Source organism: Teleopsis dalmanni, chromosome X, assembly GCF_002237135.1.
Source record: "Teleopsis dalmanni isolate 2A chromosome X, ASM223713v2, whole genome shotgun sequence".
Taxonomy (NCBI): Eukaryota; Metazoa; Arthropoda; class Insecta; order Diptera; family Diopsidae; genus Teleopsis; species Teleopsis dalmanni.
In genome coordinates, this window is record NC_051848.1 from 23,293,235 (window position 1) to 23,306,921 (window position 13,687).

At 29.4% G+C, this 13,687-nt stretch overlaps 1 protein-coding gene across 1 annotated transcript in view; it reads left to right on the plus strand.

Annotated features, from left to right (window-relative positions):
- The first annotated feature begins 10,900 nt into the window (after positions 1 to 10,900).
- LOC119688240 (gamma-aminobutyric acid type B receptor subunit 2) overlaps positions 10,901 to 13,687 on the plus strand; it is a 28,446-nt gene continuing 25,659 nt past the window's right edge. The window contains exon 1 of the mRNA XM_038102920.1: positions 10,901 to 11,842. Coding sequence (XP_037958848.1) covers positions 10,901 to 11,842 — 942 coding nt within the window. The remainder of the gene's footprint in view (positions 11,843 to 13,687) is intronic.

The following is a 13,687-nucleotide window of genomic DNA, read 5'->3' on the forward strand; positions in this document are numbered from 1 at the left end:
GCGAATATTTTTAATTGTGAAATAAAAACAAAAAAATTAATTTTATTAAACCATGAAATATTTTATTAGAAGCACAAGTTTCACAATATAAGTGTGTTTAATGTTATTATTCTTATATATATTTTTTTAAGACTCTTTAAGTTATATGAAAAATATGGATAAATATATATAAGGATTTATAATGAACAATGCAATTGCAATGGAAATTATGTAGTTTCCTCCATCAAGAGCATTAAGATAAATTTAAAAAATATATACATAATGTGCATTCTTGCAATTTAAGTTTCATTACTTTAAGTGTAGTGAATTAATGATATTGTATTATAATACAATATAATAATATAATATATTATTCATATATAATATTATAATATATTTGCTATTTGTTTTTGTTTTTTTTTATTGCTACGAGTATTTATACATTTAAACAAAGAGTAGCTTGTGTCTGATCAGAAGTCCAGAATTGTTTAACGTGATTACCTGCCGTTAACGCTTAACTTCTCGGTGTTAGAAACACATGTATCAAGATAATGCGCCGATAAACGCCCTATTGGAATAGCCTGCTCTATTCCGCCGGTACAAATGAAGGTATTTATGTAAGTCATATCTTCCATATTGGTAAAATGCTAGGCCCATCTTAAACCTCTGCTACAATTTGGGCTATAGCACCCGGTGGTGAATACACAACTCCACGCCGAATGCGAACCAAAACTGAACATTCTCCCCACTTAGGTATAGGTATTAAACACAGTTACTACGAATCCGACCTGATATGGTCAGAAAAGCAGAAGCTGCGGCCCATTGACCCCCGTAGTACATACAACTCTGGTCAGTTGGCGCAAGTGCCGTGTCACTTACTACCATGTACACTTCTTACACGAGTGCCGGATTGGCAATGGGTTTTTAGTCGCCTCTTACGACAGGCATACCTTACGAGGAAATATTCTAACCCCTTCACGGCAGGGAGTCTTGTATCTGATCAATAAGTATCAATAATATAACATAATAAGCATATTTCTAAAAAAATACTTTACATTCTAATTCGATGACATCAGCGACTTTTCGCCGTTTTAATCGTATATATATATACGAATATATTATAAAATTAATATATAATTTAAATTAAATTTAAGATATAATTTTAAAACATATTATATATATTATATTGTTTTATATATCATTTTAATTTTTATAAATTCAAATTGTCAATTGTTGCAAAAGCACATGCACATACTTATACCATCGCCAGAGAGGACATAACCCATTAGATACATATAACATATATTATATAAAATAATAAGAAATTCTTCACTTGGAGTGATACCTATGACTAAGGTATTTCGCCCATAACTAACTGGTGTCCTCGTATGCTCAGTAACCACTGCTCATATATTTCGAAAACATGTTTTCTAAAACCACTTCATTTTTAACTTCAAAATGGGCATTCGAATCCAACGAAGTATCTTTTTGTAGAATACGAGTCATGTAGAAGTCTACAAACTTTCAGAAAAAAAATGTTGAAGCGGAAAATGTTGAAAAATGTGAATGGTTTTTGCTATTAGTTTTTATCAATATTTATTTTATTGATTCTCACTAAATTTTATTCAAAATTTTAATAGAAACATATCCGTACGTATCCTACGAAGCCGTTTGACTGATACTTTTATGTCCACATCAAATTCCTAGTTTTTGGTTTAATTTTTATTTTCATTTTTATTTGAGTTTCAATTAAATTATTTTATATTTAAATTGTGAGAGATGTGAGATTTTCGTTTGAAATTTAATTCATTTAGTTTGAGTAAATCAAAAACTATCGAAATATAAAATTTCGGCAACTTTCAAAGCATTTATAATTTAATTACAGCAGACGAGGGGGAAAACTGATTTTAAATGCTATCCTTAGCAAAGTTAATGGACAGCAAATTCTGAAATTTCACATGCACAAAATGGTTAAGGATATAAATGCACAGAAGTTTATCGGAGTGAAGAAAGGGCAAGTTCTGACTTTTATATACCGGCACACATAAATGTTGGGCAAAACTACATGGCATGTGAAAATATATAAAACTTTGCCGTTCCGATTTTTTTTCTGTGTAACAAGTATAGTAAACCAAAGTCCATCGTTTTAGGTGTTTACACAAAAAAAAACAAAAAATGCATTAACAAAATAAAAAGTTTTAAAATTTTAAGTGAAGATAAAAACACAGGAAATGTGTTTTTCAAAGCAAATGTCAGATGCTTTAATTTTAGCTAATTTTAAGAAAATTATGGCAACCACTATAAAAAACCTTTTATGCAGATTAATTTTCATATTAACGACAAGTAGGAGTTCGCTTCCGGAAAGCACATGATCAGGCCCTGCGGAAGTTTCAACAAGTGCGAAAACTTGAAAAAATTTAGAAAATTAATGTGAAAGTAATTTTGTGTGAATGTGAGAGAAAAAATTAAATAAATTATGTTAATAATTCACTTAAGAAACAAACATTAATTATAACACTGGTTTGATATTAGAAGTCTTTGAAGACTTGTTGCTTTTTCTTTGATGACTTTATTTTCAACGAAAAATACATTTTTATAAAAAAATATAAAATGCTAATAGTAACAGATTAAATGCGCACTGGAGTGGTTGGTCATCCCAATGCTTCTAAATATGAATAAACTGACTTAGTATAAATATCTATGTTAAATTTCATTTTAACGTCAATATGCCAGAATTGGCTATTTTTACTTTAACAAAAATTGTGGTATTTTATAGAGAAGTGACAAATAGTAGCGAGCTACAACAACAAAAGTTATTATAATTTTATTTTAATTAATTGAATTTTTGGCTGACCATACAGCTGCTTCAAGTATTCCCAAATACCCATCATAAATGGTCTTGAAAATATTTCTTGAATTTATTTTTTTTTAATTTGTTAATAAAACTATTACAACAAATCAACAAAACGCCAGAAAAATATGCGAACATTAAAGTCAAGTACGGTTTTGGCTCAGTTGGTTAAGGAGCGCTGACTCTGAGCTTCAAATTTGGCAGGGCACGAGTTCAATCCCTGGTATTTGCAGTCTCCAAAAAAATTATTTACGAATAAAATAACGTATATTCACGCAAGGATTTTTTGTTTTGGAATTTTTGGTCAAAATGTTTTTTTTTAAAGCTTAATTAGTGAGGGGATGTGGGATGTGGAGTGAAGTCACAAATATATTTGTAAAGCTAAAGCTTCATACATTCAAAGTAATGACATATATAAACTCTAAAGTTTTCTAATACAAACAAAAAATTTGCTGTTCGATGAATCGAACGTTGGGCGAATATGGGTTAAATGCAACAAATATTTCTAAAACCACTGATGATGGGTATTGGGCAATACTTGAAACAATATAAAAATAGTTTTTGTTGTTGAAAATCATAATAATAAATAATATAATGCTAACCACAGCACAAGATACTTTGTTTTAAAACAATAAATACGTATGTTATTATACAACATAATATAAGTATATGTATTATAGTATTATATTGTATAAACATTATATACAACTATATAATTATAAGCATTTAACAACAATTTGTAGTAACACATAGCTGAAGGCCTCAGTAGACAGAGCTATATCTATACATAAATAAAAATAAGAAAAATAATTTTGCTGTTCTAGCTCACTACTGTTCGAAACTTCTCTAATAAATAGCTATGTTTAAAATGAGTTCCTTCTTGAAAACCCACTTAATCACATGGCACTAGCTTAAGTCATTAGTGATTCCAATTACAAATCAAAAAAATTTATAACTACAAACGTCATAACTAACGAAGATAGTCTATGGTAAGCAAAAAAAAGTATATTGATTTAGTTTAATTCATTAGAAAATTAGCTGCAATTTTCTCAAGCACCAATCATAATTCTTTCCTTTATGTGTAGGAAGCGATTTAATAATTAATGACTGCATTTATTGAGAGCTTAATAACAGTAAAGCAACCTCTGGAAATTGCTGTGAAGATAAATATTATTAAGGATAAATGCTTTAAGTAATTATGGACGATTTGCTTGAGTACGTAGTCAGCGGGCATCACGTATGGATTGAAGAGCAACATTACTGTATGATTTTGAAGCATTAATTCGCTTAATTTGCACTCAAAAGGATTGAAATATTGATGCTGAAAATGGTTGTTTGCATAGATTTATACAAATACTATAACAGGACTCTGGAAATTTGTCCTTTTCGTCGTTGTTCTCGTACTCTCGTACTCTCGTGATGGCCTGTGTTCTTTAAGTAAACTTTCTGCTTTCAAGTAATTAAAAATGCAGAAATATTTTTATGGCACGTTTACATTTTATGCATATAATGAATGCAAATATGCAGTTTTATGACATGCTTTTTAAATTTAAATATACCAGTAGGTACGTAGATACGAGTGCTCGTATGTGCATGTATCTTTGAGTATTTGTATTATATGTGTGGCGGTACATGGCGGTATATACCGGGATATGCGTATATAATGCAAGCACAATCATAAAGAGACATTCTTACTACATATACGCCTTGTTAATATAAATATTTTACATTATTTTAATCTACAATTTGTGTCAAGTGTACACGTCGCATACACTCTCACTGACACCCGCAGTCCTGCACTGCACATAAGTATATCATATAAATCCACATAAAATGTAAGTAACTTTACATTATATTTACATGACAAATGCAAAACAAATGTGTAAATTTGAAACAATCTAATGTGCATACAAAGTACCAGAGAGAGAGTATTGTGTACAAAATTTGAAAAAAAAAACAATAGTTGCAGTAATAAAAATTTAAAATTTTTTTCAACACCCAAGCATATTCAACAAACTCAGACCAACAACGCATAACATTCGAAATATTTTTAGCTAAAATATGACTGAACAATTGATTTGTGATTCTAGGGAAAACGCTTGTTAGCGAACACTGACGGGACCAGCAATTCGGTTCTGTTAAGATACAGACTGTCCGTCTAAAAGAAACTACTTTGTATGACAAATGAAAACTGGAAAGGGGCTAAATATATTGCTTGACTAAGAGAAATGTCTCTTTTTGAGGGCGTCCATTGTCCTATCCCATATAGACCCATCCAGTGTATATACTTTTCGTGTGTTATGTAATCTATTGTAGCAATAGTAGCACCAACTATAGTCGTTGCAGAACGTCTGTAACGAATCTTTCATATGAAACCGTAAAACTAGAACAAAACACTCTGAGCAACAACAATAAGAGATGGGAAGAAATTATGAAAAGCGAAGGGAAGCACAATTTGGTTTCAAGTATTTAAAACTCGGTCTTGCCTACGAATGAAATAATCACAATCACTCAACCCACAATGGAAAATTCAAGGAATTCTAAGATACAGTCATACAAAAATAACATATTCGTGGGTTTAAGTAGTAACTCTGAAATTTAATTCTAAGTTCCTTGAATGTTTAATTTATAAATTATTTCTCTACTATAAATTGAAAACTAAAAGAATAATTAGTTATAGGAGGAGAAGATCTGATATAAAAAGCTAACACTATACATAATAATAAATTATTGATTTGCTTTTATTTAGGAATTTTTTTATTTAGGACCTATGAAGAGAAATCTAATTCAAATAGAAACTGAAGATAATTACTTCACTGCTCTAAAAGAATATCATCAAAGACCTTATTTATAAGTGATTTGCGTATAATAAATGCTGTAATAAATGCACCGTTGAGTTCTGATAATTAATTATTCAGATGATTTTATTGAAGTATACTTTGAAGCCCAGAGTTGCTTCTTCACGAAATATATATGGCATTTGAATTGGGAGAGTGCAATTCTGAATTAATGTGCGCATCCACAACATCGAACAATATCAGTGCTCTGTGTCTTTGATATAGTTTTGCACACTCATGACTCTCGATTCTCAAGTTCTTGTGTATGTCTATATTTTCAGTGTGCGATGGAGCCTTTTTTAAAAAAAAAAGTATTCATACGTAACTAATGAACAGCATTGAAAAAAACAAGCACGAATTTCCTTCTTAGATAAAGGGCAACCAACCTGACGACCTGGATATCTTCCTAATTTGAACAAATGACAACTTTCTCAGATCGGCTAGAAAAAAGGCCCAAAGATAGTAAATCTCTTTGTGATCTAAGTCGGGCACTTACACGTAAGATAAAGAAAAATTTGCTCCTCTTCCGTAACGTCAAAGTCACGATCAAAGATATTATTCGGTAGACTGAGACCTTACGCATTTCAACATAAGAAGTGACTGACCGGTAGCGATACCATATTACTAGATACGTTCCGCTTAATATTAGGTTTTATCTATTATTAACTTATCATTTAAATTGAACCAATTAAGTTTTGCTAAAAATTTTTATTTAATGACCAGCTTACTCGTTTTGAGTGAGATACGGATATTCGGGAAGTGAATTTCAACGAGTAGCATTTTTGCGTTTACTATCTCGTCCATGCCCTTGTGCCCAAATACGCATATGAGTTGCATATTGACAATGTGATACCACTCATTGAGAGAGCTTGTTTTTTTGTTAGGGTTGAAGCTAAACGGTTATTTATAAATTACAAATCTTTTGGCTCATATATAGTCTATTACATATTACAAGATGATGTAAAGGCGGTACTAGAAACGATATGCAAAAACCTCAATTTTTTGAGAATATATTATTTTCGGCTCAGCCATTTCGTTTAGATACGTCAGTGTAAATGTGAACCACGTACGCATAGTTTATTCTACCTAAAGTTTATTGGTCTGTATTAGGTATGAGAGAGTCTAACTCTAGTTTTATTTACTTGAACTATTTAATATGATTTTTAAAAATATGTGAAATCAAAATCTATTGTAAACCTCATGTGACTCTTGAGGGTTAACTATATGACTACTACCACTACTGCCCTTATCTTTTACGGACACTTAGACCACAATCGACTTAAACTCTACGTATGTTCGAAGCATACAGCATAGGCAAAGCTAAACTGATATATTTAGTTCTTCACCAATTTTGGAAAATATGTTTAAGTAGTAAATTCATGTAAGTAGGAACAGTGGATATTACTAGTATTTGATTTTTAGTTCGAGACCAACGCAAAGAATAACTTAATCAAGCATTAGTAAATGTAATTGCATTGTTTAGATGAACTACTTTTTTTTTTATAAAAATAATGTAATTTCCTTTATTAAATCTGACATACGGAATTTTTGTCAATGTTAAAATGCAAGCATCCTTGTTTATTGTAAGGAGGAGCAAAAGAGCACATGAATGATGTATTTCCAGTTTATGGTTGGCTGCACAAAGTAACAAGGGCAAAAAGATATGAAAAATCGTTTCAAGGTGTAAAAATATGTATCTTAACAAAAACATTTTGAAGTGTCTTGTACGTTGGCACTTCAATAGAATTCGAAAATAAAACCGCTTTATTTATTTTTTCACTGCATTTCCTCTTAGAGTTTCCGCTGTCATCCATCAAAACTGTAAAACCGGAAGTGTGCGCGCCACTATTGTTAACGACAAAATATTTTACTATTTTTGTTGTTGTTGTTGTTGTTGTTGCTTTTTTCTCTTCATATTTTTTTATATTAAAATAAATGCCATGTTACTTGCCTGAAGTTATGCATTACACAATAAAAAGGTGATACAAAGCACTGTAACAACAAAAGAATACTAAATTATGTATTAAAAATATAAAATTTAATATTAAAAATATAAAAATGAATAAAAATTTAAATAAAATAAGAAATATAATTTCACCTTAAAAATAATTGAAAATAAATTAAAATATTTGTGCATATTTCATTAGTTTATTATTAATTTATTGAAGAATTTCATTGTTAAATTATTTTCAATGTATCAAAAATTATTTATAGTTTAAGTTTCGCATTTATATCGAGTCCATTATTATATTTTTTAATCAGAAGCTTACAATATTTTTGTATATAAATGGGTTCGTAAATGTATTTTATTCTGAATCAAATCCTTTTTTTTTAATTTCGTTCCTTTTTTTTTAAATACAATAATTAACTCCAAATTTTTACAAATTTTTGTGTTTATATCTATTAAATTAATATCAATATCTTATAATCTTGCGAGATTTTTTTGTAATTAATTTTCCATATATTATGCATTATTTCTTTATCAATTCTAAAAATTGGTTTACGATTTAAACTATTTGAATACTGCGGTCACTATTTATATTTTGAGCCTAATGAAGAAATAATGAAGAAAGTATTCTCAAAGTATTATCCTTTATTCACTTTTGCATGCGTTCGAACTGTTTGACAAAGCATTTTTTCCAAACTTCTTCAGACACCTTCAAAACATGGTTTTTAGTCGTAAATGCAACAACTCCTTTTTCGCCATTGTACAATAAAAATGGTGGTTCACGACCATTTTATTCTTGACATTCGGGAACAAGAAGAACTCATTGAGATTCCAAATCAGAACTGTACGGTGAATGACCCAATAATTCGATTTTTTGAATGTCAGTTGTCAAATAGTCGATTGTTAGACGAGATCTGTGAACACTCCCATTGTCTGGATGTAGATGGAGAATTATCCGACGGCGCTTGTTTGTTTTCCGTATTTCACTGAAGAGTCTGGTAAAGAAATTGTTGTGTACCATTTGTAATTGACCTTATTACATTCCTGTAATGATGCTCGTATAGTTACTACATGTTTCGCGAAGAAACAAGTGACCATTTATTTCGCAGTGCTTCGAGCGCGAAAAACTTTTGTGGAATTTCATTCCAGCTCATTTTGAAACACACATACAGTCATAAGAAGTATATACATATATTTAACATAAATATGTATTATTTTATAACGAAAAAATTTTTTAATATAGTATTGCATTTGTTTTAAGTTATTATTCCATTATTTTTAATTATTTATTATTAAATTATAAATAATTAATTTAATTATAACTATTTTATTAATCACTTTCAATTTTTCAATTTCATTAAATATACTTAATTTAAATATTTTAACTTTATTTCATTTTGCTCACATATATTATTACATTATATAGTACAAAGTACTACAGAAATTAAACTGTGAAATTTTAAAATCATATAATATATATAAATGTATAAATAAGATAGATCATTGTCAAGCCACAAAAAAATGTTAGTACTTTATTCACAAATTCAATAAACATTATTATTTAAAATTAGCACAACAGTGCGTATGAGTGACACAATTTCAAGAAATGGTTTTTACGCAAACAAAACAACTACTCAACTTTATTGTTGAAATGTCAATCAATTTTTTATTAAAAAATATTATTAAAATACATATAAATATATATATATATATATATATATATACATATAAATTTGGAATAATTAAGTGACAACAATTTACAGGGCGATAAATTGATCATTTAACCGTTTCCCCAAATTTACAAAAACAATTTACAATTCTTGCATACAGACATTTACAGGGGCGGAATCATACCATTATGTTACTTACATATGTTTATAATTTGTTTTCATTTTTTGGAAAAAAGAAAAAAAATAGTTCAAAGTAGAAGTCTTATGAAAAATTTTCTATGATAGCAATGCATTTTAAACGAAACACGAACAAAAATATTTAGAAACATTTTTAAATGAATAAATTATTGTAAAAAAATGATCGAAAAGTCTATAAAAAAGTTTGAGCATAATTTAAAATGCATTAAAATAAAAAAGCAAAAATACAAAAAATACAAATTTCATGCGTCCAGTTACTTAATTAGTAATATTTTTTTTTAATTATTATATTTTTTGAACATTGTCTTATTACAGATTTTGTACATATTTTCAAGGTTTAGGTAAAACATTATAATTTTAAAATATAATCCATAGAATTATATGCATTTACTTAACAAGTATTAATTAATTTTTCTTAATGTTTCATGTTATTATTTCATTTCTCAAATATTATTTTGTTTTAGCTTTTGCAATGTTCTTTAAGGCTCTTAATGAAACATTTATTATAGCTTTTGAAAATTGCAGGAAAGTACAAAATCATTAAACCTATACTACATCCATTTACTTAATTAGTACTAAATATTTTTTCTTAATTTTTTTCATTTTATTATTTAATTTTGTAAATACTGTTTTATTTCAGTTTCTTATAACATTTTCTAAGTATTACAATGAAAGAATCATTATAAATTTTTAAAACTCCGGGGGGATACAAATTCATTAAAGCCATACTACATACATTCATTTAATTAGTACGAATAATATTGTCTTAATTTTTTTTTATTTTTTAATTTTGTAAATATCGTTTTATTTTACTTTTTTTGTGATATTTTCTAAGAATTACAATGAAACAATCATTATGGTATGTAAAATTTGGGGGGGATTGTAAATTTCGTACAACTCTAGTACACACATCAACTTAATTAGTATTAATAAAATATGTTTGTTGAACAAAACTAGTTGAAATTATTTTATGTGAAACAAATGAAATACACAAAGCTTATCTAGAGAACATTGTTTAAGTATTTGGGTTACTTATTTCACAGTTAATTAAGTTCAACAAAATACCGAGTGTAGCAAAAGTATTTAAAATTTTTTTCTCTTCTTTTTTCTTCTTTCCATTATCTTCATACAAATAAATGCAAATAAAAGAACTGCATTACTTTCGTGATAGTCATTATGCCAACGGAACCCACCTCAACCTCAACCACCACCACCACCAAAACCTGCAACAATGAGCTTAATTACCTAAAAGTATGCAATTGAAAATAAAATAAAGTGAATATTTCGGAACAAAGAAATCTGAAAACCTAACAAAATGCTAAAAAAACTTAAACAGAAACGATGGCGCTGCCAACATTTTTTAATTGCACTTCACTATTTTTTAATAATTTTAACTGCAACAACGATTCCATTTGTAATGACATGGAGCAACGAACTATACGACCTCCAATCTAATAAGACCACCAACATCAACATCAACGCCAACACCAACTCAAATAACATACTAACAATTGTAACTACAATGGAACAAATGGATTATGAAGATCAGCACGATCTGCAACGAAATGGTTTACTCTATAATAAACATAATCAAACAGCAACAATATTATCATTAGCAACAAGAAGAAGAACAAGAACAACTACAACAGCAGCAATAATTAGTGCAAATAATCCACAAATGCTTTTAAATATTTTGCCAGAACCCTTAATGCCGTCTAACAATATTGAGGAGTTAACAACTATTTCATTTTCAAATGCAAGCGACCGTCCTTTCTATGCAAATAGAAGCAAAAATCACATAAAACTAACAACAATAACAACAACAGGTGATCCAACTATATATAATAGCATTAACACCAATAATCAGCTACTACAACAGCAAGAAGAAGAAGAAGCAGCAACAGACGTCCATGCTAATGACAATCAAATCAATCACAGCATAACACCCGCAACACTTGTGAATCTGCAACTGAACTCCAATACGAGTCTTAATCCGAGTTCACAATCGCAATCTCATCAGTTACTGTGGAATTGGAAGTTCAATCGAACGAGATTCAAGCGCTTACTTAAGCACAAAGGAAATGAAACGCAAACATTATTCAACAATCTCAGTTTGTGGCAGCAGCACAATTTGAAGGTGAACCAAGTGTTCGAGAGTGAACGCCGCATGACGCCGCACAATTTGCAACTTAATCGAGGAAAAATTGTTTTACTCGGTCTATTTGAGTTGTCAACGAAATTGGGACCCCGTCCAGATGGATTAAGTGAATTATGTGCCGCTATGATGGCTGTCGAACATATTAATAACAAACAACTTCTACCTGGCTATACACTGGAGCTGGTCACAAATGATACACAGGTGAGTTAAAAGCATCTCTGTTCATATTTTTTCTTTCGTTATTTATATTCCTCCTTATATAAATATTTATATATAATAAAGTCTGTTAAATGTATTTTTAATTCCAAACAAAACGCCATTTCGTGCTCTATCGAAGTTTGAATATTGGGATTTTCCATTGCACTCAATATTAAAACTATTTATTTCAATTTTTTCGATATAATTTTTATCTGAAAAAAACTTCATACGAGTATTTATATAAAAAAATGTGATTAAGTATTTTTTTGAACTCTTTAAAAAAAATTATATCAAAATCTGCTTACATTAATGCATTCAGTTTTTAAACTAAATAGTTCCTTTTTGAAAATTTTATGGATGTACATTTTTTTAATGACCTGCATTCAAAATTTTGAAATTCCGTCTGTGGGATATATGTCCTGGTTAATTTTAATAACTAGCCACAGTTCGTATATCGACAATAACTTTGTTAAGGTGGCCTTTTAGGTGTTCCAATGTCTTTCGGTGCATTTAACTAAGTAAGCCAGTGCTTGTATGCATTATCATTGAAAATAATCCACAATCGTGGAGACCCATTTACAAGACTACTAAAAAAAACCCTATTGCCAAAGGAATAATTAAATCTGAGGAGACGAGCTTGTCAAGGTAGGAGCTCTTCTCCCTAAAATTTACTTCTCAGATATAGGCGTTCCATTTAAATTGACAATTAACTTAAAATACCTAAGCATAGTCAAGGAATGCTGGACTGATAAACCCCACTCTCAGATATCTAGTTTGTGTTGATCTAATTTAGACAAGAAACGAACTAACATAGTTAGCCACTTTAACTAAGGTGAACCCTGCCAACACCACGGTATTTATGCTGACGGGCCACTGCAAAATAGGAAATAGGAAATTTTTATCGATACTATGGCTCTGAATATAAGGAGGAGACCGTCCTTCATCTTATGTGTCAGTGCCCTTTTTTAGCTAGGAGAAAATTTATAATCTTCAGGACCATTTTCTCATGGACCTGATCAAGCTATCATTGTTTAATGTTAGGGACCTGGTCAAATTTATAGAACTGTCAGGTGGTTTTCCATTACCTAATGGGGGAGTGGTTGGCTATATACTGATTTAAGTCTTTGTATGTGCCAATATTATTCCTGTGGTATTATAATGGGTCATTATTTATGTTCAAGTGGGCTTTTTTTTGGAAACAAGACCGCCATTCTTACCTACCCACCTACCTATGACAATATGTTTTCCACTAAAAACAATGCTGAGAACTTGATAAACAACTCTCTTAACAGAGACCCTTTTGTTTTATATCAGCATATAATTCATATATTCCTAATCAATTAAAGTATTAATAACGACCAATGTCTTTAAGTTTTAAATTGTTATGTAGTTAATACTTGTATATGTATAAAGCTTCTATTAAAATCTAATTAACACGTGTAGAATTCTTAATGTATTTAGTAAGTGCATATTATAAAATTTATTGTGATTTATGTGAACCGCTTAGAAAAGTATGCTGAGTAAAAAATACCCATAAAAATCCTTAGGCACTGTGAGTGTAATAAAATTATATATTAAGCTATTTACCCCCACCAAGTCATCAAGGAATCTGCTGTTTTAGTAGAGCGTGGTATTGTGAAGAGAGAACATTACACTTAAATCCATAATATATACAATGGAATTAAGCAATTCAAAAACCCCAAAAACTCAATTACAATAAACAAGCGAGTAATACGATTTTCATGTTAAAAAACAGCGAAAATATGTAAAATTTTGAGAGATAAAAATTAAATATAAACAGAAAAAAATGAAGTAAATCAGTAAACGAAATTGGCAACAAACAAAATT